General features: G+C 43.0%; 1 protein-coding gene across 1 annotated transcript in view; it reads left to right on the plus strand.

Annotated features, from left to right (window-relative positions):
- BMP5 (bone morphogenetic protein 5) overlaps positions 1-25893 on the plus strand; it is a 92443-nt gene that overhangs the window by 16221 nt on the left and 50329 nt on the right. The window contains exon 2 of the mRNA XM_074991139.1: positions 15197-15389. Within this exon, the coding sequence (XP_074847240.1) occupies positions 15197-15389 (193 nt within the window). The remainder of the gene's footprint in view (positions 1-15196; positions 15390-25893) is intronic.

The following is a 25893-nucleotide window of genomic DNA, read 5'->3' on the forward strand; positions in this document are numbered from 1 at the left end:
CATATGTTTGCATTTGCTTATGAAAAGGCTATCTTTCTTTCAAGTTGCCTAGTCATGATGCTGTTTGGTTTGAAAAAAATATCCCCAAAGAGCTGAATATGCATTAGTCTAATTAAGAAAAGATAAAGAATGAATGCACTTCTCACTCTTAGCCAAAAAAGGTGTAATTGAAATAATAGCGTGTGATATGCTGACTTGAAGAAAATACTGCCTGTATTCTGGTGAACTTTGTAAAGAATGTTTACTGTTAGACAAGATAGTAATGCTTTATCAGTTTTAAGTGGCTTGTCACAGTATAGCCATTTCCTTTTATAATGCCCAAAGTGAGCCACTTTAGAAATGTCCTAGCATAGATCTTCATGTGTGCTTGTGTTCCCTTAAAACCACATTAAAATCTTCAGCCAATATGTTTTCAATTCCTGTTTTACATTCTATAATTGTGTCCAGTGAGGCTTTCACATACACTGTCATGTGGATTGAGGGTGCTTTTTTTCTTTATTTAATCATACAAAAGCCAGAGTATTTCCTATTTTGCAGATGATAGGGATTTTTTGTTGCTTTTTCATGTCACAGATGGGGCATGTTTCCAAATGTCTGAAAATAATATTTTTCCTCTACCCTTCACCTTAAATTGTGAAGCTGAACACCTGATTTTTCAGATGGATATATACACCAAAGGGCTCGCCCACTTCTGCATGCTTGATACAGATTTGCAAATATCATAACGTGAACCTAAAAGAGGGAGTTGTGCACACATGCTAGACTAGACTGGTGTGTAAGCATTAGGTGATTTAAATTATGGACTCAATAATACAACTTTCTGTTTAAGGGGATTTCCAGCTCTATATATTTGTCCTGTGTTTAGATTGTCACTTGCTGCAGTATGTGAAAGAAGTGTGGTTTTGTTAAGATGAAGTACTTTGGGCTAATGGGATATATTATGGCCTGTTTCAACCATATTGTTCCAGATTGCTTCCAGGAGGAGTATGCTGTAACTAAACTACTTACTTGTTATTTTACAATAATCAATAAAATACACTGTTGCATAAATTACAGCATTAGGACATGGAAGACATAAAATATGTAGGGTGATTTAAATCTGCTATAAATCTGTGTAGCTTCACAGATTTCAGTGGATGTATACAGACTTATAGTAGGTCAAGGTCTGGCCAAAAATATATTAAATTATTTTGTTTTTGCAAGCTTCAATGTATTTACAAAAACTCATTAAGCAAATTTTTAATTTGTCAAAGTACTTTTATAGTAATTGTATGTAATACACTGTTTTTCTATTTTCTCTAAATTGTATATACTGTAAATTTTCAGTGTTATTTATTTATGTATGCAATTATTCATAATTGTTATTACAGCTGGCCTGATTTTGTTTAGTGTTTAATCAAAGTTAAAAGGCAGCGTTCTAAAATGAACGAGTTGCAAGTTCATCATTCAGTCCTGGTATTAGTAAACATAGTATATAGTTGCCTACTCAGTAATTAGTATTTGAAGAGTTAAATTTTAGTTATTGGTTTTCTTAACCTGAAATTGTTTCCCTGCTTTATTTTTTATTTTGTATAAAAAGTGGTTAACTGATAATTGTAGATCAATTCAGTAGCATAGGTAATGTTAAAAGCAGGCAGACTTTGTAACAGAAAAACGACTGATTCCCACCTAATTAAGGCAAGTTGATCCCAGCGTGAGAAGATGTACCTCACATGAAAGTCTCTCATCTGAATTCAGCAGTGACTTTGAAGGATGACATTAAATATTGCATAAAGTTGGTCAGAAAATACATAAGTTGTCAAATAACTTGCTCTGATTCAGTGGAATGGGGCAGTGAGTAAAGAGAAGTAACTAACAAGAGGAGCAAAGATAAAATGTGATTTAGCTTATGCACTCCCGACAGTTGCCTCATGGTTCTACATCTCCTTTCAGCCTTCTCACAAGCTACGCTCCATCTCCAAATTCTTTGACTGCTAAATCAGATATCACTTAAACACGTTTTCTGGCCAGCTTTTCCCCAATGTATAAGTTGAGTTACTGTTCATACTTTGCTGACCCAAAAAACAAGTGATTTGGATGAGATTGCATGAGGTGTCAGCTGGGGCAGAATTTGGTGCTGAAAGTTTTAAGAATAAGGAAAAAGAAATGCGGTGTGTATTCCTTCGATTCCTGCAGGTACTGTAGTCTCAGCTCAGGAATCTGGATTTGAAATATAACCTGACACATTGAATAGCAATAAAAGTTTCAGAGCTTTCATTGTATACAGCTAGTTTTCAAGCCGTTTTTTGCCTCTGTGGTTCACTAATCTGCAGACTGTGCTTGCCTGACATCCTGACCTTTAGGTTTGGAAAGAAACCTGGCTATAATTGTTACCTTTCATTGCCACCATTTTATATGGGAGAAAACTGGAGCTAAATATCATGAAAAATAATAGATTATTGACCGACCATATCAGTATGTACTTGTTAGTTTGTTTTTTCTAAACCATATGTGTTAGAAGGCTTAACTGAAAAAGCAGACAAATCAATATCCTTGCTCACAAGGTGTTAGGATGAATTGTGCTTATATTCCTTCATTAATCAAGGGCTGTAATGTAGAAACTGGTCTTGTAACAAGACATGAAATAAATATGGAAAAACTGACTTCCTGCTTGAAATGGGAGCTCAAATGTATTCTGATCTAGACTTACATGATCCTGTATTTGTTTCTGAATGACTTATTTCCCTAGTGAAATGATAATGCCAGCCCAATATCTAATGGGAATACTATTTTGAGTGAGGTTATTGGTGTCTAGCAAGCCCATGTAATAATAACATTTTTCATATAATTTAAAGTATTAGAGAGAATAAAGGGTCCTTATTTATTTTGCACAAGAAAAACTGTTGGTCCAGATTCTTTCCTCAGCCATGTCACTTTGCCACACATAAGTAGCACAGAGCAATCCTGAAAAAGTCACAATTGCCTAGGGGAGAATGATCCCACCAAAGCTAGAACTGCCACTGGTGGCATAGAGCCAGAGTCACAGATTTCCCCCGACCTCCACTGACTATAAGTGTCATGGCAGGGGAAAGAAAACATAACCTCAAACTTAGTGTGACCATCTGTCCCATATTAGGCAGAATGGTTCCATATTTTGGATGCCAAAAAGGTGCCCCAACTTATTTTTTAAAAGGGACTAATGGTGCCGTATTTGTGTCCTCCCCCCACTGGCTGGAGAGCATGTAAGTCACTTCCCTGAACCTCGGGGAAAGTTGGGGAGTGTGGGTGGCTGTTGTGTTCCTGCCATTTTCCTGGGGCTTGGGAGTGCCAATGGCTGCTGCTTCCTCAGGGCTCCTGGGGAGTGATGGGGGCAGCCACTCCCCCAGGGCTCAGGGAGGGCCAGAAGGTGCCACCTCCTTCCCAACTCCCTGGAGCTTGGTGGAGCTGAGAGGAGCCGCATCTCCCACCCATATCTCCCTGACCTGTGTTTGGGACAGGAAGATATGGTTGCGCTACTCAAACTGCTCTAATTTATGGCAGGGACAGGACAGATACTCAGCTGACCCAGGATTAGCGAAGTGCAAAGTTGGTTGTCATGTGTTACAACCAAATATCAGGGCTGGAGGATTCAGTGGCGGTTTCATCTCTTAAGGACCAAAGGTTCAAGCCCTAAATATAATGGAAACAAAAAAAAATGGAGATTACTTTCAGTTCTTCCTCATTTTTGTTATTGTGATAGTGATACTAATAGTATTTCACAGTACTTTTCGCTTCCAAATCTCTGTCCTGGTAGGAAGTAGACTCTATATTTTTCTAAGTTATCTATCCATACTTTTGCACTGGCAAGATTCATACTAGCATGGAAATGAAGAAGTGTTATTTTCCCACTCACAATGCCACTAATTGAAAACCATTCAGAATGTAATAATTTTGGGGGCAGGTGTAGTGTAATACTTGTTTTGCCTGGTAAAGCACGTGCATTTGTGACTTGGAAGGCATAAATGGAATGAATACCATTATTTTTCACCAAAACAGTTAATAAAGTAAGAATGGTGATTTCTTCAAAACTTATGCTTACTTCAGTGATATTTTAGCCTATATAAATAAAGTAACTGGAAGATGCTGCTGTTAGAATATACTGGTAGCTTACTTTGAATAAGATAAGATCCCATTGTGCCTCATTTCGCTGAAGTATGTTGGGGTCTGTGCAGGACAGGGGCACTGGCAGACACTGTGAGATTGTCCCTGAGAGCTTTTGGAAATACCGCAGAGAGAAGGAACTCTGGCGAAGGCAAGTCTGGGTGAATATTCTGATGACTTTAACTGCTCAGGCTTTGCTTCTGAAAAGAATTTAAAGAAAGAGGAAATAGATTTTTTACAAACCCCTCTATGCCTCACTTTATCTAACACACAATTTTCTTTTTCTCTTGGTTGCAGAATTGGTGTTTGCCATTTATTAAAGTTGATTATGTCACATGGATGTTTTGAGAGGAATGTCACAAAGGCCCAGCTAACCAATAGCTAGAACTTTGCAAATTCATATTTGGCTAACCCATAAAAACCCTTTTGTTCTCAAAATTAAAAAAGCCTCTGTGATATTACAGCAGTTCTTGGCAAAGATTTAAGAGCAAAGAGCTCGGGAGATATCCTTTAATAGTAGGATTTCCTGGCTTTCACAGGATATTGACTACTGCAGTACATTATTTACAAAAATTCTATGAGTGATAAATAATTAAAACCAATTTACCCTTTTAAGGAGTGAACAAAGTGAAGTTTTGTTGTCATACCCTTGATTAATTTAACGACGGTCATTTTCTTCCTCTAAGGTGTCGATCCAGAGTCTATTACTGTGAATGAAAGTCTTTCCATAAGCTCCACCATTGCTTTGGATCCAGACCTACTTTATATATTTTATTATTTCTGAATAATTATGAAAGAGATATTATCAAATGACTGGATTCAATAAACATTAATTACCTATTTTTGAAAAATTGAAACTGCCATGACCTGCACAGCTTTTTCTCAAATGGTTTGTAGAAAGTATCTTGTAGTTCAGTTAAGGACAACTGGGCAGATTCTGCTGAGCTGAGCTGGTAAACAACTAATCTCCTTCACTTCAGTGCAATGATTTTATACGTACATTAGTGCAACTTACAGCAGAATTTGACCCATCAAATTTCATGTTTTATAATTTAATAAAAATGACCATTTTATGTCAAATCTATTTATATTGCACTTTCAAAACCACATCTGGAGACCTACTATTAGCTTAAATGCAACCAGCACAGTAATAATAAATGCAGGATCATTTAAACATGTAGTACTTCAATAAAAGTTGGCTTCAGGGCCAAAAGTGCTGTAATGAAAATTTAGCTTAACGCGGACATACACTTCTTGCTTAAGGAAAATTCTCATTGATTTCACTAGCATTTTTTTCTGAGTAGGGAGTACAGACTTTGGCTCCTAGATTTCTACAGAGTAAACCTTATACAGTAAACTCTTTCATATCTGGCATGCTATTATCTGGAACTCTCAAATAATCAGCATTTTAATCATAAGTAAATTTTGGTTACATTTTTCATAGGTACAGTATAAGGAAAGTAAACACAAATAAGTACAGCAAATACAGTATAAGTTTACAGTGTACAATACTACTCTTGTTGGTAAATAAAGTATCCCACATACATTTTTGTTTGTTTCTTAATAGCCAATCTTGTTTTTCTTTAGTGTTATGTATTGCTAGGTATACTGCTCTTATCCAGAATATTTGAATCTCCAGCACCCTCCTGGTCTTGGGGCTGTTGGATAGAAAAGAGTTTACTGTAGCATCTAAACAGTAACTGTTATGCTGCAGTTTGAGTTCTTTGTTAAAAGATTTTTTTTTTATTATCACTGTAGTTGTTAAAGTATTTTTTTCACTGCAGTTCAATGCATAGATTCTATTAACCTAAAAAAAAGTCTCTGACTCCTCTTCTAGAACAGGGGTCTGCAACATGCAGCTCCAGAGCCACATGCAGCTCTTTAAGGACTTCATTGTGATCCCTGCTGCTATAATTGCAAAGTGGAAAAAAAAAACCCTCCTGATTATTTTCGATAAACAGTGAACGTCCTGTAGTAAACATGTATCACGTTACAAATCATTGTGTGTGTGCTGTTCTTAAATTAGGAGTTACAAAAAGTATGGTTTGACTGTATTTGTTAAGGACCATCTCATATTTATGTGCATTGCAGCTCTTGAATTATTGAGTTTTTACTCATTTAAAAAAAAAAAACGTCTCTACTTGCTATTTTGGTTGCTGACCCCTGTTTTAGAAGATTGCGGCCTTATCCAAAAGCCACAGAGGTCAATGAAAAGACTTTGGATCTGGTCCTGCATTTTTAGGGTTTTCAGAGTACAGAGAGAAGCATGTACTTTTTAAATTAGGCCTATTTCTAGCTTGTGAAATGTGGCTCTTTGCTTTCCACGCTCTGCAAGCCTGTACAAAGATGCACAGCTTTAAAAATGCAGTTTGTAGGTGTTAGCCTGGTCTCCTCACTGCATAACATGAATGGTGATCTGAATATGTTTTTTTTTATTTTTATTTTTCTTCAATGCAGTCTGTTAAAATATTTGCATATAGGAAAACAAAGGCTTTATTTTTCACCCTGGTTTAGATGAGATCACTTCTGCTATCTATGCACCTGCGGGGCGTTTCTTGAGCTTGTCCTTTGTGTGTGTGTGTGTGTGTGTGTGTGTGTGTGTGTGTGTGTGTGTGTGTGTGTGAGAAATATAGTTTTATATGAAGTGTAATAGATTGCAACTGATTGAATTTTTGAAGAGAAGAGTAAGTCTGCTGTAAATACCTGTGTGATGTCTGTCTTTTCACAGTAGCACAATAGCTAATTCCTAGGGCCTCTGACCTTTTAGTGTCCTGTAACAGAGTATTTGCATTAATCTGTTGCTTATCTGTCACCTACCACATTTGATATTTCCAGCCTCTGCTTTCAATTATCAGTCATTAGAGGCAGGACTGAGTAACTTCAGGAGAAAACTCCTGAACCCTTTGGCCTCTTTTCTCAGATAACCACAAATATTTACTGTAGATAAACTATCATTTCATTGTATTCAAGATATAAACGAGGGTAGTTTGTAGTATATGGGCATACTGTAACCTCTCTCACCTTGAGGTAGTTAATACTAGCTAGATTATTTTAATGCTTGCCCAAAGAATTCAAATAGTGAAATTTTATGCGATTGAGCTAAGTGACTTGTTACCATCACATGAGCTATACACCTCCCAAGTTCTGCCCACCCTTTGCAGGTACATTTTAGGAGTGACACAATGGAAATAAGCTAAAGAATGAAATATTACAGCTTTAATGTGTACAAGTATTATGTGTAGGAAGAACCTTTGCAATCATGCAGGACTTCAGTTTCTGTGCTGTATGTTGGAGATCTCATGGTCCCAGTGCTAAATCCCCCTCAGAATTTCTCAACATTATAGATAACAATTTTTTAACTCAAAAAGTGTTGCTGCCAACATGGAGGAATTCTCTGTTGGATCTTGTCTTTTACAGTAAGAAAGGAAGTGATCAGAGAACAAAAAATTAATGACAGCTTAGGCAGAAAGTGATCATGACTTGATCGCTTTTATAATGTGCAGCCAGAGCAAAGTCCCGGCTAACTGCACTCTGTGCTTGGTGATTTGATTGAGCCAGTTTCACAAAGCTAGAAATAATTTTGAGGCAAATGACCTGGGAGGAAGAATTTAATCTGAACAATGTGAATGATAATTACAAACCATTTTAAGACAATCTTATTAAATGTCATAAACCACAATCCCCATTTGAGAGAGGCTGTACTGGTTAAGAAATTAATCTGGTTTATAGGGGAACTGAAGGTAGCTAGTAAAGCTAAGTTAATATGTAAAATAAATGCAAGAAAGGGGAAGCTGACACTAATAAATACAAATCAGAAGTTATAGATTTTCTACAACTCCTAATGGAAGCAAAGGGACAAAAGAAGAAATCTGTGGCCAGCACAGCTAAGGACTATAAAGGGGAGTTTTTTAAAAAAGAGGTTTGGGATCAAAAAGCATCCTGAAAATGGTATTGATCTATTACTAAATGGAAATGGTAGATTTGTTAATAATAAGGCAGAAAAAGCAGAAGTGTACAGTAAACACTTATGTTCCCTATTTGGGGAAGAAACACACAATATAATCAGCTCATATGGTAGTAACAGTCCTTCCATTCCTTTACTATGCCTGGAGGATGTTAAACAGAAGCCACTAAAGTTAGACATTGTTAAATCAGCAGGTCCAGACAGCTTACACACAAGAAGTTTGAAGAGCTACCTTTGGAGCTCACTAGACATTTAATGTGGACATTCAATAAATCTTGGAAGCCTAAAGTTTCAGAAGAGTGGAACAGACTTAATTTGGTGTCAACTTTTTAAAAGAATAAATTTCATGACCTAGGTAGCTATAGGTCTGTGATCCTGACGTAGAACCTGGGCAAGATAATGAAGCAGCTGATATGGGAACCTGATTAATAAAAAATTAAAGGTGGGTAATAAAATGAATGCAAATCAACATGGATTTCTGGAAAATAAATCCTCTCAGACAAAGCTGATATAAAAGTAACATGTGACACATTGAATGCATTAATATCTGGCTAATGGATAGATCTCTAAATGTAATTTGTAAACAGGAAATTGTCATTAAGCAGGTTTGTCTCCAGTGGGGTCCTATAAGGTTTGTTTTTCACTCTGTGTTATTTAACCAACTCATCAATGACCTAAAAGAAAACATAAATTTATCACTAGTTGTTTGTAGATGATACAAAATTTGAGGAAGTGGTAAATAATGCAGAGGACGGGTCATTGATTCGGCGCACTCTAGCTCACTTGGTAAACTGGGCACAAGAAAATAAATGTGGCTAAATATAAATGTGTTCATCTAGAAACAAAGAATGTGGCTGTGCTTACTAGATGGGGGACTTTATTCTGGGACACACCCACAAACAGCAACTGAAAAATATTTGGGAAGGATGGTGGTAGATATATATGAGCTCCCAGTGTAATGGTGTGCACCAAAGAGCTAATGTGGTCCTGGGATATAAATATGGGGGACTCTTGAACAGAGAGGTTTTTCTTATCACAGTATTTGCACTGTTGAGACTGCTGCTAGAATAGTGTGTCCTGTTGTGGTGGCCACAATTCAATAAGGATGTTGACTAGTGGGAGAGGGTTGAGAAAAGAGATTAAAGGGTTTAAAAATTAGGTCTAGACCAAAAATTCAATCAATTTTGCTTAACCAAGAGTAGCATAAGGAGAGACTTGATTAGAGCCTCTAGGTATCTGTAGGGGGCACAAATATTTCATAATAGTTTAATCAGTGTGGCAGAAAAAGATATTACATGAACCAGTTGCTGGAAGTTCAACTAGACAAATTCAGATTGGAAATATGGCACACATTTTTAACAGTGATAGTAATTAGCCACTGGAACATCTTATGGTTTATAGTGGATTGTCCATCACAGACAAGGTTTATATCAAGATCAGATGCCTTTCTAAAAAATCTGCTCTAAGAATTATTTTCTAGAAGTGTGACCTTTCTTATATGGAAAGTCAGACTAGATTGTTATAAAAACAGGTATGTGAGCAGGAAGAAAAATGTGGCCACTTTGGGAGGGGCATGTTCTCTGCCCCTGCCATTACCCATGGGGGAGAAAAAACTGTCAGTTTCTGCTGAGCCTTGGGGTCTCCCCACTGCAGCCCAGGAGTGGAGAAGTTCTGTGCCCCTGCTGATGACTGGGCTGTGGGCATGCCCTTGCTTGTCTTCCTCTTGTACACGCACATCTGGTGGTAATGGTCCCTTCTGGCCTTGGACTCTGTGAAGACAAATGGGTATCTTCTCACAGTTCTGCTTGTCAAATCATCCTATTACAATATGGTTTTATTTTGACTGTGCAATTTGTTTAGAAGGGTTGGGTTTTACAGCCTTGTCACAATTTACCAGCAACAAAGAGAAATGCTTTTAAAGCTTGCAAGACACAAACTCTTCTGTTAAATTAGCAACGAAGGGTCCTGTGGCACCTTATAGACTAACAGAAAAGTTTTGAGCATGAACTTTCGTGAGCACAAACTCACTTCATCAGATGCTGCTCTTAAATTAGTTACCCAATTAAATAACAAGAGCAATATCCCACATTGCACTGGAGAAGACATTGGAAGACTTCTAGGAGTGTCTTGCTTAGCCATGGCATCACTCATGAAACTATGGAAAAACTCAGGCAGCTTCAAGCATATGAAGATTCGATTGGTGAAAATCTGTATTCTCTTGGTAGTCATTAGAGTCATGAATCATTAGGTATTAAGGCTGCTTCCAAGAAGAATACTGAAGCATTTGAGATATGATGCTGACAAAGGCTATTGTGTATATCTAGGCTGGAAAATAAATGAATGCATATGCTAGAAGCAGTTTAGAAGAGAAGGTGACCCAGTTGTCAGAAATTAACAAGTGCAAATGTTTGTTCTTTGCACATCAGGCACAGAAATGAAAATAACCTAGAGAAAAGTATTGTGGAAAGTATGATGATAGGTCATCCTACTAGGGGATGACCAATGAAGAAGTGGAAAAGTGGTATGCGCTAGATTACTGGGAAGTTGGCTTCTGAGTGTACAAAGCTAGCAAAGATCCTGCATGCTTACAAAAACTCTGCTAAGATGTCATTGTACTCAGATATTAATACATTAATTTTACTTACTGTATGTTGTCCCTTCATAATAAAGTTATTGTTAATGGTACTTGGTATATGGAACTTATTCAAACTTATTCTATGCCAGTTTCAAGATCTGTAGTTGAATTGCATGCTATCCTGATAGTTTAAGTCATATTTTGTCTGTCCATGTGTTTTTTCCTTTGGATGAAATTCTCTGCTAGTGAAAATTGTCTATTGATTTCAAGAGAACTGCCTCAGTTTACTCCAGCAGAAAGTTTAACTTAGTATTTTCTCTTGAGATCAATGATGATCCATTTTTAATGCAACTCTTAGAAGTCACTTTTGTTTCTCTTTTTGTAATTTATTTTGGTATGAAAACATTACGACAGAGAATGTTGCATTGGCCATATTGATGTCTGGCAGAAAAAAAAATGCACTTGGCCATCTACTCAATCATTTCTTATAAGCATTCCTCTGGAGCTGGTGATGAGGTTCTATATTTAGGTTGAGACTTAGAATCTAGCTCCTGGCCAATTGTAACAAATGTTCTTTTCTGATCTTTTGTAATAGCATTGGCTCTGATGAGCTAGTTAAATTGCAGTTCAGATAATTTATATTCCATTTACGTAACTTCCCTTGCAATTCAAATGATTTCCTTGCTTCCTGTTATCAACTGTTGCATAGTATTTCTATCTCTGTTAAACTGCTGTTGTAATCCATCCCTGTGACAGCTGCATTTCAGCTGTGAATAGGTGTGTGTGCGTGTGTGGGTGTGTAAAAGACAGAGGGTGGAGCTTGAAGGAGTAAACTCTTTATGGTTGTATTTTTCCTTTGTAAGACTGTTTTTTCAGGGTCTCATAACTTTCAGAAATTGTCACCTATGAATCTATTTTTTTCATGGGACTTGATCCTTGACCTCACCATAGACACCTTTGTGCCACTTCAGCATGCAAAAGGACCTGAAGGTTGCCCAGAATGGACACAATTTCACTGGCAACAAGGAATCACTTACTAGTGTAACTCCAGAGGCACTGAAACCACTGACAAGGAAGAGTGAAGTCTCTGCTCCACAGCCTTGGCTGAGGGACAGCCAGCTTTTAGCTCATGCGGTAGAGCACGTGGCTTTAGCCCCTAAGATCGCACGTTCATTCCTTCCTGCCAGTGACCCGTGTCTGATGACCTTTCACTGGTATCAGCAGTGTAAGTAGGGTGGCATGGTTGGATGCACCATACTGACAAGATATTTTAGCTGGTCCTAACTACTGGAAAGATGCAAGAGTAGCCCAATGTGGGGCTATTTGGTTGCCCCATATCAGCAGCTCCTCTGGCAAAGTGATAGCCCTTAACTCTTCCACACAGAGTCTCCAGCATCTGCACAGCAGCAGTGCTGGGTGTGGGGCTGGGTGGTGCAGCTGTGTTGGAGGAGCTGCTGGTGCAGGGCCACTGGGTGGCCCCCCATTTTTCTTCTTTATCCACTGTGGTTCCTGGGAGAGATCTGAACCACGGGGCTGTTCCAGTAACCACAGCTGGGAAAGAAGCAGAATGCCAGCTGTCCTCTGGCAGGGCTGCATCTGTGTGGAAGGGCTGAGTGATAGAGCCACAGCAGAGCATCTGCCAGTTGCCTGCCAGCCCCACGTTCTGCTCTTTACATCCCTGCAGTTCTGAAATCTCTGGTGCAGCAGGAGGATAACAGAGCCCAGGTAAGACAGGTGGATCATGGGGGAAAAGACATGGAGAGTGTGAGGACAGGGAGAGTGTGAGGACAGGCTGAGGCTGGGGCACAGAGGAGTCACATGATTGGTCATGTAAGGAGGTAACAAGCCCCTGTTAGCTGCTCTCCACACATACTTGCATGAAATGGATTCCACTTGCACTTCTGATTTGTACAGAGCTAATATACAGTGAGTACAGATACTACTGTATTATTTTCTTTGTTAAGAAGTTTTATTTCAGTGGACTATATGGACTCTGTTAGGAATAATATTAATATTACATCACTTATTCAGGATCAGGCTAATATTTCAAGGGCCTGACTATAGATGCTAGCTTGCTGGGTGGGGTGTCCTCCTTCTCTTCGTATGCTAAGACTGATGATAAAACTTCTAAATACTGCTCCTCCTTTTGATGCTTCTCTTGTGTCTGGCATGAAAGCTTTCCTGGTACAAAGATGGGCCATATTTTAAACTGTAAGTCCATTGGAAGAGTCCACTTTTCGAAGAATGAGCAATACAAAGTCTAGCTGCGAACAATAAAGAAGGCATTGATTTGTCATCCTGTTTAAAACACAGATCCTTTACCTGAGCATTAAGTAAGCAAGCCAGAGGATTTCATTTTTTTAAAAACTGAGCTGATCTCAGTATATCTTTTGCTATTTAGCAGCTAGGGATGGAGGTATTAAATAGACTGTATCCTGTTTCTCTTCAACGGCAGCCCATTTATTTTGGCTGCCGAGTGGCCTGTTTATATGATTCGGCTTCTTTTCTGCCTTGCCTTTTTGTCTTAAACAGAACAGAATCTCAGATCCTTGAAGACAAGATGTGCATTTGGGCTAACTCCTCAAGTTTGTTTACAGAAGAGTTTTATGATTCTTTGTCAGTCAAGGGAAATCTCATCTACCCTGAAGTAAAGCTAATCCTGTTTTATAGATAATATAGTCTGAGCAATATGTAATATGTACTGACAGAGCAAAATTTGTCAACAGCTCAGCACATTTAAAGAATTATATATTAATTCAATCTATTTCCAACTATGTTTTGAAAGGGTAAATAATAGGTGCATCCTGAAGGACTGGCCCAGAGAGTTGCCACTCTCATTTTAAATACAATGCTAAATATAATTTCAAAGTTTTGGGAAGGACAACTTTTACAACTGTGTCCTTAACTCTGAAAATGTAGTCCTATTTCCCTTCACTTCTCTTTCCTTTTTAATGCAAAGTGCTTCAGAGCCAAAACTATTACTCACCTAGATACGTAGAATGAAAATAGTAGATATACAAGTCGGAGAATAGGTTGTGTAGGGAGACAGTGCATTGGGACCGACTGAGAACTTATCTATATTCAGCAGGAGATTGATGCTGCTGCAGTCAAGCTTCTGGAGTTTGATTCAGCACTATTTAGGACTGCGCTAAATCGATTTCGGAGAGTGCCCCAGTTGGCACCAGTATGCTTGCTCCTCGTGAGAGTTAAGGGAAACTGACAGGAGCATTCGCTCCCATCAACCTTCCGCATTGAAGACCACGTGGAAGTGTGAATTAAGGTTCACTGACTCCAGCTAAGTAATTAACAAAGCTGGAGTTGTGTGTTTTAATTTGATCTTCACCTTTAGTGCAGACCTGATCTGTGACTCCATTTTCGGGCTCAGGCTCTGAATCCTTTGGACTTTGCTATCACTAGTAGACATGCTAACTGCTGATGTGGTGGATGAATGGATCTGAACTCTTGACCCTGGGCTTGATCCATCTAGTAAGGTAGGGAACATTAATGCACTGGGGGGTCTACTGCCAGATTACCCCAAAAGGGCATAACAATAGCAGGTGATCTTGTTTTTCAGACATGTAAAATCACATTGAATAATTGTGTCGTCTTCTTTGATGTGTAAAAACATGTATTCTGAAAAGATGTCCTCCCATATTATTGGCCCTGAACCTCAGCTAGTGTAAATTAGCATAATTCTGATGGTGTGAATGGAGTTATGCTAATTTACACCATCTGAAGATCTAGCCCTCTGTTCTTAAAATATGGTAGAATCCTGATTAACTTAGTTAAGAGGTTAGATTTGAGCTCCTGGTGGAACTTGGCTATAATAAAAGAAGCATCAGAAACTATACGTAAGTGACATAATTAATATAATGTGTGGAGAGGACATCTTATATTAGGAGTGTTGCTTTATTTTGCAGTTTAGATGCCAGAACCACTTAGCTTTGACTTGTGGTTCACTTGTGCATACCAATGACACTTATACTTATGACAGCATGTGTTAATTTATATGATGTAGCTACTTCTTAAATATGTAGCTATTACAGTGCAGTTAACACTGTTTCAGAATTTATTGCCTCAAACAGAAGTAGTCAGTTTTCCCTGTTTTTTTTCCTGATTATTACCTACAGTTGGGTACGCCACGATCATTTGTGACTCTCAGATAATTTCTGCTCTATGTTTTAAATAAACCCAAATATGAAATACTTCTGCAACTTTCATTTGATCCACATTTCTAGTTGCTTTACACCATAACTTCTTTCAGTTTTCTTGATATTCTTTCCACTCTGACTTCTGGAATTTGTAAAAAACCACAGAGGGTTTTTCCTCTTGAACTGAAGACCATTTGGCTTGTGAAGTTTCCTTTAACTGGAAGCATGTCTGGATTTGTGGCTTTATTATTTGCTGAGTTTCACATCATCTAGTTTGTAGGTTTTTTTTTAAAGCATAGGGAATGCACTGTTAATTATTGGATTGGTATATGTATTTCACTCCTTTAATTTAATTTAATCTAATCTAATCTAATCTTTTTTTCATAGTTGAAAGAGACAAGGACTTTTCTCATCAAAGAAGGCACTACAAAGAGTTTCGATTTGACTTAACTCAAATCCCACATGGAGAAGCAGTGACTGCAGCTGAATTCCGGATTTACAAGGACCGAAGCTACAACCGGTTTGAGAATGAAACCATTAAGATTAGCATATATCAGATCATCAAGGAATACCCAAATAGGTACCATTTAATTTTTTTAAAAAATCCTTATATTAGCGTTCTCTTCAAGTCGAGAAGTGCTAGGTGGACAACTTTCACAAGTGCACCATCTGCAAGATATTGTTACTGTCAGTTAATTTAGCAGGCTATTAATTCCTGTGAAACAATGGAAATTCAACTAAAATAGTCTTGTACACTATGTCTTTAGTGCCAGCAGACTTAAATTTCCCAATCTGATTACATAATCTGTGCACACATACACATACTCCACGTCTCTGTATGCAGATGGGTTAAGTTACATGTTCTAGGGCTGTGTCTATACTACCTCCCTACTTCAAAGGGAGGATGGTAAGTAGGGTGTTGGGAGATTATTACTGAAGTGCTACACTGCATACACAGCACTTCATTAAGCTAATTCTCCCCCAGGGCAACTTCGAAGTGTTAAACTTCAAAGTGCCGGCTCGCATGTAGCGTGTACAGTAGAGGGAATTAGAAGTTGCCCAGGCACTTCGAAGTACTGGTGAGCTAGCCACAGATGCACTCAAACAGGCACTTCGAAGTTTAATGCTTCAAAGTTGCCGCGGGAGAGAATTAACTTGATGAAATGCTGCATGTACACCGCAACACTTCATAAATAATCTGACACCCTACTTAACATCCTCCCTTCGAAGTAGGGAGGTAGTGTAGACACAGCCTAGGTGAGCAAATGTTAAAATCTCATGCCCATTTTAAGTGCTCAGTGTTAAACAATAAACCTTCATTGAAATGTGGATACCAGTGTTCCCTGGAAGCTGAATGCTTGGGCGTCTGCCCAGAAAAGACTCAGGTGTTGCTTAGCTGATTAACAGAGTGTCTGCAGCAACCACAGCTGGAAGCGTATGTTTCTAGTAGTGGTGTATATATTACTCACTAAAGAGAATTGTCGCCATTAATCTGAGTATTGCTTCTGTACCTCTACAGTGCAGGAGCTGATTTCATGGGCCTGCAAGTTGCAAAACAATTGAAAAAAACTGAGATGCCAGGTTCTAAAAATGTACTGTGAGGAAACCTGAGGAGAAATGCATATCTTTAAATAGATATAAATTAAGGTGTGAAGGAAACTGTTTCCCCCAGGGCTTGAGTATTCTAGGATACATTTAATCAAGGAGCTGACTGGGGAGATAGCTGAGCCATTAGCTATTATATTACCTTTGAAAAGACTCCAGGACAGACTCCAGAGGAAAAGGAAAATGGCAAATATAGTGCCCATCTATAAAAAGGGAAATAGGGTCAGCCCAAGGAAATACAGACCAGGCAGTTTAACGTCTGTACCAGGAAAGATAATGGAACAAATAATTAAGGAATCCATTTGCAAACATCTAAAAGATAAGGTGATAAGTATCAGTCAGCAGGGATTTGTCAAGAACAAATCACATCAAAATAATCTGATAGCTTTCTTTGACAGTATAACAAACCCTGTGGATAAGGAAGAAACAGTGGATGTGGTATATCTAGACTTCAGTATGGCATTTGATAGTCTCATATGACCTTTGCATTAATAAACTAGGGAAATACAGTCTAAATGTAGCTCCTGTAAGGTGAACACATAACTGGTTGGATAGCCATTCCCAGAGAGTAGTAAGTTATCATGGCTCATGGTCATATTGGAAGACGATAACAAGTTGGATTCTTCAGGGATTGGTTTTGGGTTCACATCTGTTCAACACCTTCATCAATGTTTTAGATAATGGCACAGAGAGTACACTTATAAAGTCTGTGGCTGATATCAAGCTGGGAGGGGTGGCAAGTGATTTGGAAGACAGGATTATGATTCAAAATATCTGGACAAACTGGAAAAAGGGTCTGAGGTAAATAAGATGAAATTCAATAAGGACAAATATGAAGTACTCCACTTATTCTTTGGGCATGTCTATGGTAATGTCCTAAGTCAACCTATGTTAGGTCAACTAACAGACACTCTTTTGCCCAACACTCTCCCTTCCCCTTCTTAGCCGGCCTCTGCCCCTCCCTCTATCACAGATAAAGGAACCCTGGCCAAACTGCCCCAACCAGCAGCTTGCCTGCCACTTCCTGGCAGCTAGCTGGCCAGCCCCAGATACATTAGCTACCCTGATCCCTGGGCCACTGGCTGGCCCAAGTACTAGCCCAGCCCCCAGGCTGGCCTGAGGCACTTCCAACCAATGGCTGGCCATGCCCTCAGGTGCAGGCCACTGGCTCCAGGTGATCCTCTGCCAGGTTTAGGAGAGAAAGGGAGCAAGGGTGGGGGCACAGCCTGGATTCGGGGAGGCTGGCCTTCCCCGTCCTATTACACCTTCTTTCCACGAGCAGGCTCTTGAAAACAGCTTACCTGCGGAAATGACAAATTAGGACTAGATGCTAACCTGAGTCTGACATATTGACTCCTTGGTGGGGACTGTGCATGAAACTGTGAAGTCTGTTATCGTTGCACAGATTTTTTAAACATTTACTTCAAAATCCTGAGGCTTTTTTACCATTTTTTCTTTTTTGCTGTTCTACGTTATCTTGTTTTAGTATATTTTTAACTAATTTGTTCTTGAAGAGAATAGCACTACATGAAAACACAGCTGGATTTTTAAAATCTCATATCTTTGGCCCAAAATAGAGTTACAGACGTGTTCATTTGTTATTAAGTGATATAAAATATTTATACATAATCATCTTAAAAGGCCATCCAGTTTGCAGCTAGACATTTAACTTTTAAACTTCTGATAAAACTGCTTATTAGAGAAAAATTAGGTATTTAAGACCCCAGAGAATATTTTTTATGAGCTTGGGGCACACTGTTAATGTGTTCAGTGCTTGAGTAGCAGGTTAGGGTCTATTGAATTGTAGGATTGTTTTCATCATAGTTATACCCAGTGGGAGCAGCATGGTTTCTTCTTGTGTGGTCATTAACACGTTTCTGCTATAATCAAATAGATAGGAACACAGCAGAAGAATGTCGTCACTATCTCTATAACTTAACAGAACGAAAGGAGAGCACTGGTAAAATGTGACTGAACCTGTTTTAATAAAAAGCCAATCAGCTCTCCATAGTTCAGGTTTTATTAGCCCTGGTCCAGCAGACTCTTGAAATTTATAGTTACTTATACTGTTGTCTGATTTTAGACATGCTGAACACTTGCCGCTCCCATTGACTTTTATGAGACCTGTATGTGCACAGTATCTCTTAAAATCATGTGTAAAATTACTCATGTATTTTAGTTTGCAGAATCACAGCTTATATCTGTATGTAAAATTGATGATTTAAACATGTCAGTTACCCCCAGCTGCCACCATGATGTCAATTTGTATGGCTGCTGGCTGAAGAATCCATTTCCCAAGGCCACCATAATTGTTAACCAATTCATTTCGTATTTTATAAGCTTATCACTTTGTATTTCTTTGAAATAAAATGTTAGTGTGTGCAGTTATCAGTAGGGTTGTTGATGAATCACAGTTAACTCGTGATTACCTCAAAAACTGATTGCGATTAAACAACATTAATCATAGTTTTGATGGCATGGCACTGCTAAACAATAGAAACCGAATTGAAAATTATTAAATATTTTGGAGGTTTTTCTACATTTTCGGATATATTAACTTCAGTTACAACATAGAACGCAAAGTGTATAGTGCTCACTTCATAATACTATTTTTATTTTAAATATTTGTACTGTAAAAATTAGGAAGTATTTTCAGTTTCACCTCCTAGAAATTACTATAGTGCAATCTTTTTATTTCAGAAGTTCAATTTACAAATGTAGATTTTTTTCTCAGATAACTGCACTTAAAACCAAAACTGTGTAAAATTTTACAAACCTGTAAGTCTACTCAGTCCTATTTCTCATTCAGCTAACAACTAAAGGGCTATGCTTACACTTAGGAAAAACTTCAAAATGGCTGATAGGAAAAGGACCCCCATATAGATGAGCTACGTGCAAGTGAAACATGGTACTTTTGAAGCGCTGCGGCCAGCAGCATGCTAATGAGCTGCTGAATATTCATTTCAGTGCCTCATTAGTACTCTTCAATTTGGCCATTAGCATAGCCATTTCAAAGTTTTTCCTAAGTGTAGACACGGCCAAGATGTTGGTTTACATTTACAAGAGATAATGCTGCCTGCTTCTTAGTTACAATGCCATCTGAACGTGAGACCAGATGTTTGCCCAGCACTGCTGTGGCTGACATCACAAGATATTGACATGCCAGATATGCTAAACATTCATATGCCCCTTCCTGTTTTGGCCACAATTCCAGAGGACATGCATCCATGCAGATGATACTTGTTAAAAAAAGTGTTAATTAAATTTGTGAATGAACTCTTCAGGGGAGAATTATATTCCTCCTGCTCTGTTTTGCTTGAATTCTGCTACATATTTCACGTTGCAGCCATCTCAGATAATGACTCAGCATATATTATCAAGAATATTTTGGCAGCAGATTTGACAAAATTCAAAGAAGGTGCTAAAGTGAAACTTCTGAAGATAGCCACAGCACTCAACCCCATGTTTAAGAACTGGAAGTGTTTTCCAGAGGTGTGGTGCGTACTTTCAGATGTCTTGAAAGAGCAAGAGACAGGAAAGTGAAAAAATAGAGAACCTGAACTGTCACAAAAAAAAAAAGCAACAGAGTGCTGATGACATCTGACTCAGAGGATAAAAGTGAACATACATTGGTCTGCACTGCTTTGGGTCATTATTAAACAGAATCCATCAACAGCATGGACACATGTCCTCTGGAATTATAGTTGAAGCATGAAGGGGCATATTAATCTTTAGTACATCTGGCATGCAAATACCTTCCGACATCAGTTATCACAGTGCCATGTGAATCCCTGTTCTCACTTTGGCTGTGTCTACGCCAGCATGTTCTTCAAAATATTTGTCGAAAAGAGGGGTTCCCTGAAAAGATCCCATGGAGCATCTCACACAAAACACATTCTTTTGAAAGTACTTTAGAAAGAACGCAGCTCCCTTTTTGAAATTGCTCTTCCTTTCCCATTTCCTGAACGGTGTCTCTGACTGGCTGCGTCTACACTACAGTTCTGTTTCGAAAGAACGTCTGTCAAAAGAGAACATTGAAAGCTGCTCTTTCGAAACGGAGCATCTGCACACACCAGTGGGGACCGAAGGTTCGGTCCGTTCTTTTGAAAGGTCCCAGCACAATTTCGAAAGAGAGCATCCACACATGCCAGGGTGCTCTTTCGAAAGAGCAGGGACAGGAAACGCCATGGGCAGGGTCGCATGGAAGACGAGCCCTTCTGGTGCTGCTACCCACTGTCCCCTTAAAGGGCCCTCCACCATACCTCAGCCTGCACACCCCAAGGGCCAGCAACCCTGTCCCCAGGCAGCGCAAGAGACAGAGAGAACGAGCACAAGAGGCATTGGAGGTGGCATCCCGGTCCCCCATGGACCCCGACCAGCACTCCCCCTCCATCACAGCTGTGGCAAGCATGCTGGCTGTGGTCCTGGCCACTGTGCATCAGGAGGGATGCCATCCTCAGGGCAAAATGTCCCCAGCCAGTCCCCCGGGTCATCCGCTGCCTGTGGAGCTTCCCCACAAGCAGTGACTAGTGGGACTGGTTGGTGCTGGAGTACTGGAGTAATGACCGGTGGCTACAGAACTTCAGGATGACCAAGGGGTCATTCCTAGAGCTGTGCCACTGGCTCGCCCCAGTCCTCCAGCACCAGGACACACACCTGAGGCCAGCACTCCCCCTGCACAAAAGGGTGGCCATCATTGCTCTGTGGAAGCTGGCCACCCCAGACAGTTACCGATTCATCGGCCACCAGTTCGGGTTGGGCAAAGCCACCATCGGGGCTGTTCTCATTGAGGTAAGCCATGCCCAGCTCACACCTAGACTGCATGCAGGGGGCAGGGGGCAGCCTGGCAATAGGGACTGTCTGGAGAAGGGCGGGCACCCTGGGGTCAGGGGCAGGGATGGGGAGAGGCAGGGGTGGGCACCCCAGGGCCAGGGGTGGGGATGGGGATGGGCACAGGTGGGCACCCTGGGACCAGGGGCGGGGATGGGGATGGGCACAGGTGGGAAAGCCGCACCCCACCCCACATTCACGAGTGCGCTCCCTATGCCCTGCAGGTCATCTGGGTGATCAACAAGGTGCTCCTGAGGCAGCTGGTGTGAGTTGGGGACCTGGACGATGACATGTGGGGATTCCAGGAGTTGGGCTTCCCCAACTGCTTCGGGGCACTGGATGGCACCCACATCACCATCCGGGCCCTGGAGCACTGCCGTGGGGCCTACATAAACTGCAAGAGTTACCACTCGGTGGTCCTGCAGGGCCTGGTAGATGCCAGCGGTCGAGGACATCTGGTCTGGCTGTGCCCATGATGCAAGGGTCTTCTGGAACTCAGGGCTGGGATGTCGTATGGCTGAGGGGACGTTCATCCCCTGGCGGGAGCTCCTCCTCAGGGACACGACGATGCTGCCCCACATCATGGCGGACGCAGCCTACCCCCTGCATGCCTGGCTGATGCGGCCATACACCGGGCACACACAGCCGAGCCAGGACCTTATTAACAAGCGGCTGAACCGTGCCTGGAACACTTTTGAGCAGACATTTGGCCGCCTCAGGGGGCATTTTAGATGCCTCTACACCAGGCTGGAGGTGGGCATCCACAAAGTCTCAGTGGTGGCTGGGGCCTGCTGCACCCTCCATAACCTGGTGAAGGCAAAACATGAGCGCTACATGCAGAGGTGAGCCGCCGAGGCGGGGCTTGGGTATGAACAGCCATCTGCTGCCTGGTGCCACCAGGCCCAGCAAGATGGGGTAAATGTAAGGGAGGCCTGTGCCAGGCCTTTGAGCGGGAGCCATGGTAACGCCCCCTGCACACTGCCTCCCCACCCACACCCTGCACACACACGCACATCCATCAGCACCCATGCACAGGGGGACACAGGGTAAACCATAAAAATAAATTGTTTATAAGGAAAAACTGTGCCCCTCATTATTCAGGGTAACTATATACACGTGTGGGGAGAGGGTGAATGGGGAGAACTATATACATGTGGGGGGGATCTATTTACATGGGAGGGGGAAGGTGAATGGGGAGAGCTATTTACATGGGAGCGGGGAGGGTGGCTGGGGCCCCGGAGTTGGGGGGCCTCACCCCAGCGGGGCCTGCCCCTTTCTCCCTGGGCCCAGGGGCTCCGCTGGGGCTGGGCCGGGGCAGGTGGCAAAGGGAGGTAGGGGTGTGGCTTGGGCGTGGCCAGGGGGGCAGGGACTAGGAACTCGGCTTCCACCTGGCCAGCCCTGGCCAGCAGGCTGTGGGCCATGTGGATGAGGCTGACCGGGGCAGGTGGGGGAGGCAGCAGGGCCTCTAGGTCGGCCTCCTTGGGGGAGGCATTGTGGGGAGGGCAGGGGACTGTGGGAACTGGGGTGGGGGGAAACTGCTGGGAGGGAGTGGGGGATGCACGGATGAGGGGGCCATGGGGGATGGGGGGGACGAGGGGTGGTGTGTGCGCAGGAGTGACCTGTGATGGAGTGGCAGCAGAGGCTAGATGGCTGACCACGGCCTGGGTGAGGGCGTCCAAGTTGGACCCCACCCAGTCCCATGCCTGCCTCTCCATGGCAAGCCACTGCTGCACAACGCCTGTCAGCGCCCTGAGGGTGGCCATGTGGGCCATATCCCCTGCCTCCTCCTCCCCAGCCTGGTGGCATCGGTGGAGGGACTGACGGCAGCCCTGTGCTGTCCTGGACCGAGGCTTGGGCCACTCCCCATAGCCCTCTGTGGTGAGGCTCCCCGGACTGTCATGGGTCTGGTCTGGCTACTGGCTGCTGGCTGCTGGAGCTGTGGAGACAAAAGGGGAGAGGAATGGGCCATTAGTCCTGGTGAAGGACCCTCTGAACGCACCCCCACATCCTGCCCACTCCATCCTGGCGGTTCTGCAGGGACCTCATCCGGGGTTCCTGGTCTGGGTTGCAGGAGCGCTGGCTCTTCTCTGGCTCCCTCAGTACCTCTGGAGCCCAGGAGCCCATGGTACTGTCCAGCCCACATGGTGCTGGATACCACACATCAGCCATGTGAGGACATGGCAGCAGGGCTCTGCGTGTCCCCTCCCCCTGCCCTGCAGACACCAGTGTGCATGGTACATACCTGTGGGTCCCTCCAGGAACTTGGGTGAGGTGCAGTCGGAGGGGGCCAGGCTGGATGGGCTGGAGGGGAAGTCAATGACAAGGGCCCCCTTGCTTGAACCCTCATCATCACTCATGTCCTGGATCCAGTGGGGGTGCCTGTGGGTGGCCGGTGGTCCGGGCCGGTCCTCCCCCTGGGTCCCCATCTCCATCTCCTCTGGCTTGGTTAGGGGGTCAGCTGTGTCCAGGTACACGGCCGGGGTCCCGCCTCCTTGGGCCCAAGGAGGTGGTCCAATTCTCGATAATAGGGGCAGCTGTGGGTGCTGCCCCGACTGCCCAGCCGTGTCCTGAGCCCGGCAGTATGCTTACCAGAGCTCCTTGACCTTGGACCTCATCTGGTCTGGGGTCTGTGTAGAGTGACCCCAGCTGGTGAGGCCCTTGGCCAGGTGCTCAAAAACAGGCACATTTCGGTGCCAGACCCCCGTCTGCTGTAGCACCTCCTTGTCTTCCCACAGGGCGAGGAGGTCCTGCAGCTAGGCCTCTGTCCAGGAGGGGGCCTGACATTTGGGGGGCTGGCTCCCCTCCTGGGAGGACTCCCCCTGGTCTCTGGATGGCTCCTGGGGTGGGCAGGAGTCCCAGCTGTTGGCTGTGGTGCTGGAGGTGCTGCGGATTCCCCCGGGGTGTCACGGCTGGGAGCTGTGTGGGCGGCAGTGTGGGCTCCATGCTGCCTGCATGCTCTCAGCTTCCTGCCTGAGGGCTTCTGGGAGCCTGTGTGCTAGGAGGGGGCCAGAAGCCGGAGCCATGGAGCTCCACTTGTGCTGTGAGCAGCGCCACTGCCTGCCAGCTGATTGCAGCCAGGGAGGACCTGCTCTTTCAAAAGAGCGGCCCGCGGAGCGTCTGCACTTGCTCTCATTTGAAATGGTCTTTCGAAAGAGGGCACTTTTCCCATCCCGGGAGCGGAAGACCAACTTTGAAAGAACGGGGGGATTCTTTCGAAGTTAATTTTGAAAGGGCGCAGTGTCAGTGTAGATGCTCCACAGCTTCTTTCAAAAGAACTCAGTCTTCCAATCCTAATTTCGAATGGGGAGCTCCTGGAGGGGCATGTAGGTCCCCTCTGCCATCCTGCTCCCGAGCCAGGAGTTCTAGAGGACCCGGACATCATGCGCTTGGCCTGACCAGCCCACGCAGATGTTCATGAAGTATCCATGGGAGTCCACAAGAGCCTGGAGGACCATGGAGTGGTATCCCTTTCAGTTGATATACCCTATGGCACTGTGTTCTGGGGCTCAGATGACGATGTGCATCTTGTCCAACATGGCAAAAAGTGGGGATCTCCAAGGTGACAACCCTGTGAGGGAGGCATCTAGGTCCGTGATGCAGATGACTCTAAGCGGGAGGATGGCGTCGATTGCCTGGATGACCTACACAGGATGGAGAGAGCATACACACCCATGAGTGTATGGTGGGTTGCTCCAGGCTCCCAGGGCCCCGGCCCTGTCCTCTCCCATGTCCCTCCCTTACTGTTCCTGTCCCCTGTCCCTTCAGGGTCCCCATCCCCTGTGCTTGAAGGTCCCCCATTCCCAGGAGCCTCTCCCTATGGGGTATGTGTGACCCAAGCATGCCTTACCTCCATGAGGATAGCCGCAATGGTTGCCTTGCCTACCCTGAACTGGTGCCTGACGGACAGGGGGCTGTCTGGGGTGGCCAGTTTCTACATGGCAATGGTGAGCCGGTTCTCCAGGGAGAGAGAGGGCCACATGCAGGTATTCTGCTGCTGAAGGATGTGGAGAGCCAGTGACATAGCTCCAGAAATGTCCTCATGGTCATGAAGAAGTTCTGGATCCAGTGATCATCATGACAATTTCACATGACAAGCCAGTTCTACCACTCAGAGCTTGTGGGATAGCTTCACAGACGCCAGCTTGTCCAGGCCATGGGGGCGTGGATGTCTCCCAAAGGAGATGGCTGGCAGGACTGTGGCCAGGTGAGTGATGTAACTCCCTGGAGGTGCTGGAGGATGGTGGTGAGCATGGTGGCCAGCAGGCTGACTATGGCCTCAAGGAGTTCCCCATCGGGGAGATTTGGGGATCTATAGGGGTCTCTGCAGTGGCTCTGTTCAGTGCTCAGGGTCTTCTGCGCTGCGAAAATCCTGGCATCCCTCAGTGTGTGCAGTGCAAGGGTGTTGGGGAGGGGCCCTTTAAGGGGGTGGCTGGCTGTGGCTTCCAAGAAGGGCTTGTCAGCCATGCACCTGTTTGCAGCATTTTCTGGCCTGTTCCTTCGAAAGAGTGCCCAGAGATGTGTGGACACTCTCTTTTGAAAGAATGGACTTGTCTTTCAAAATATCAGATTGAAAATGTGATCTGCTTTGGCATGTAGATGCACTGTTTTGACAGGTGATCTTCCTGAAGATACCTTCTGAAAGATCACTT

Source organism: Carettochelys insculpta, chromosome 3 (genome assembly GCF_033958435.1).
Source record: "Carettochelys insculpta isolate YL-2023 chromosome 3, ASM3395843v1, whole genome shotgun sequence".
Classification (NCBI taxonomy): Eukaryota; Metazoa; Chordata; order Testudines; family Carettochelyidae; genus Carettochelys; species Carettochelys insculpta.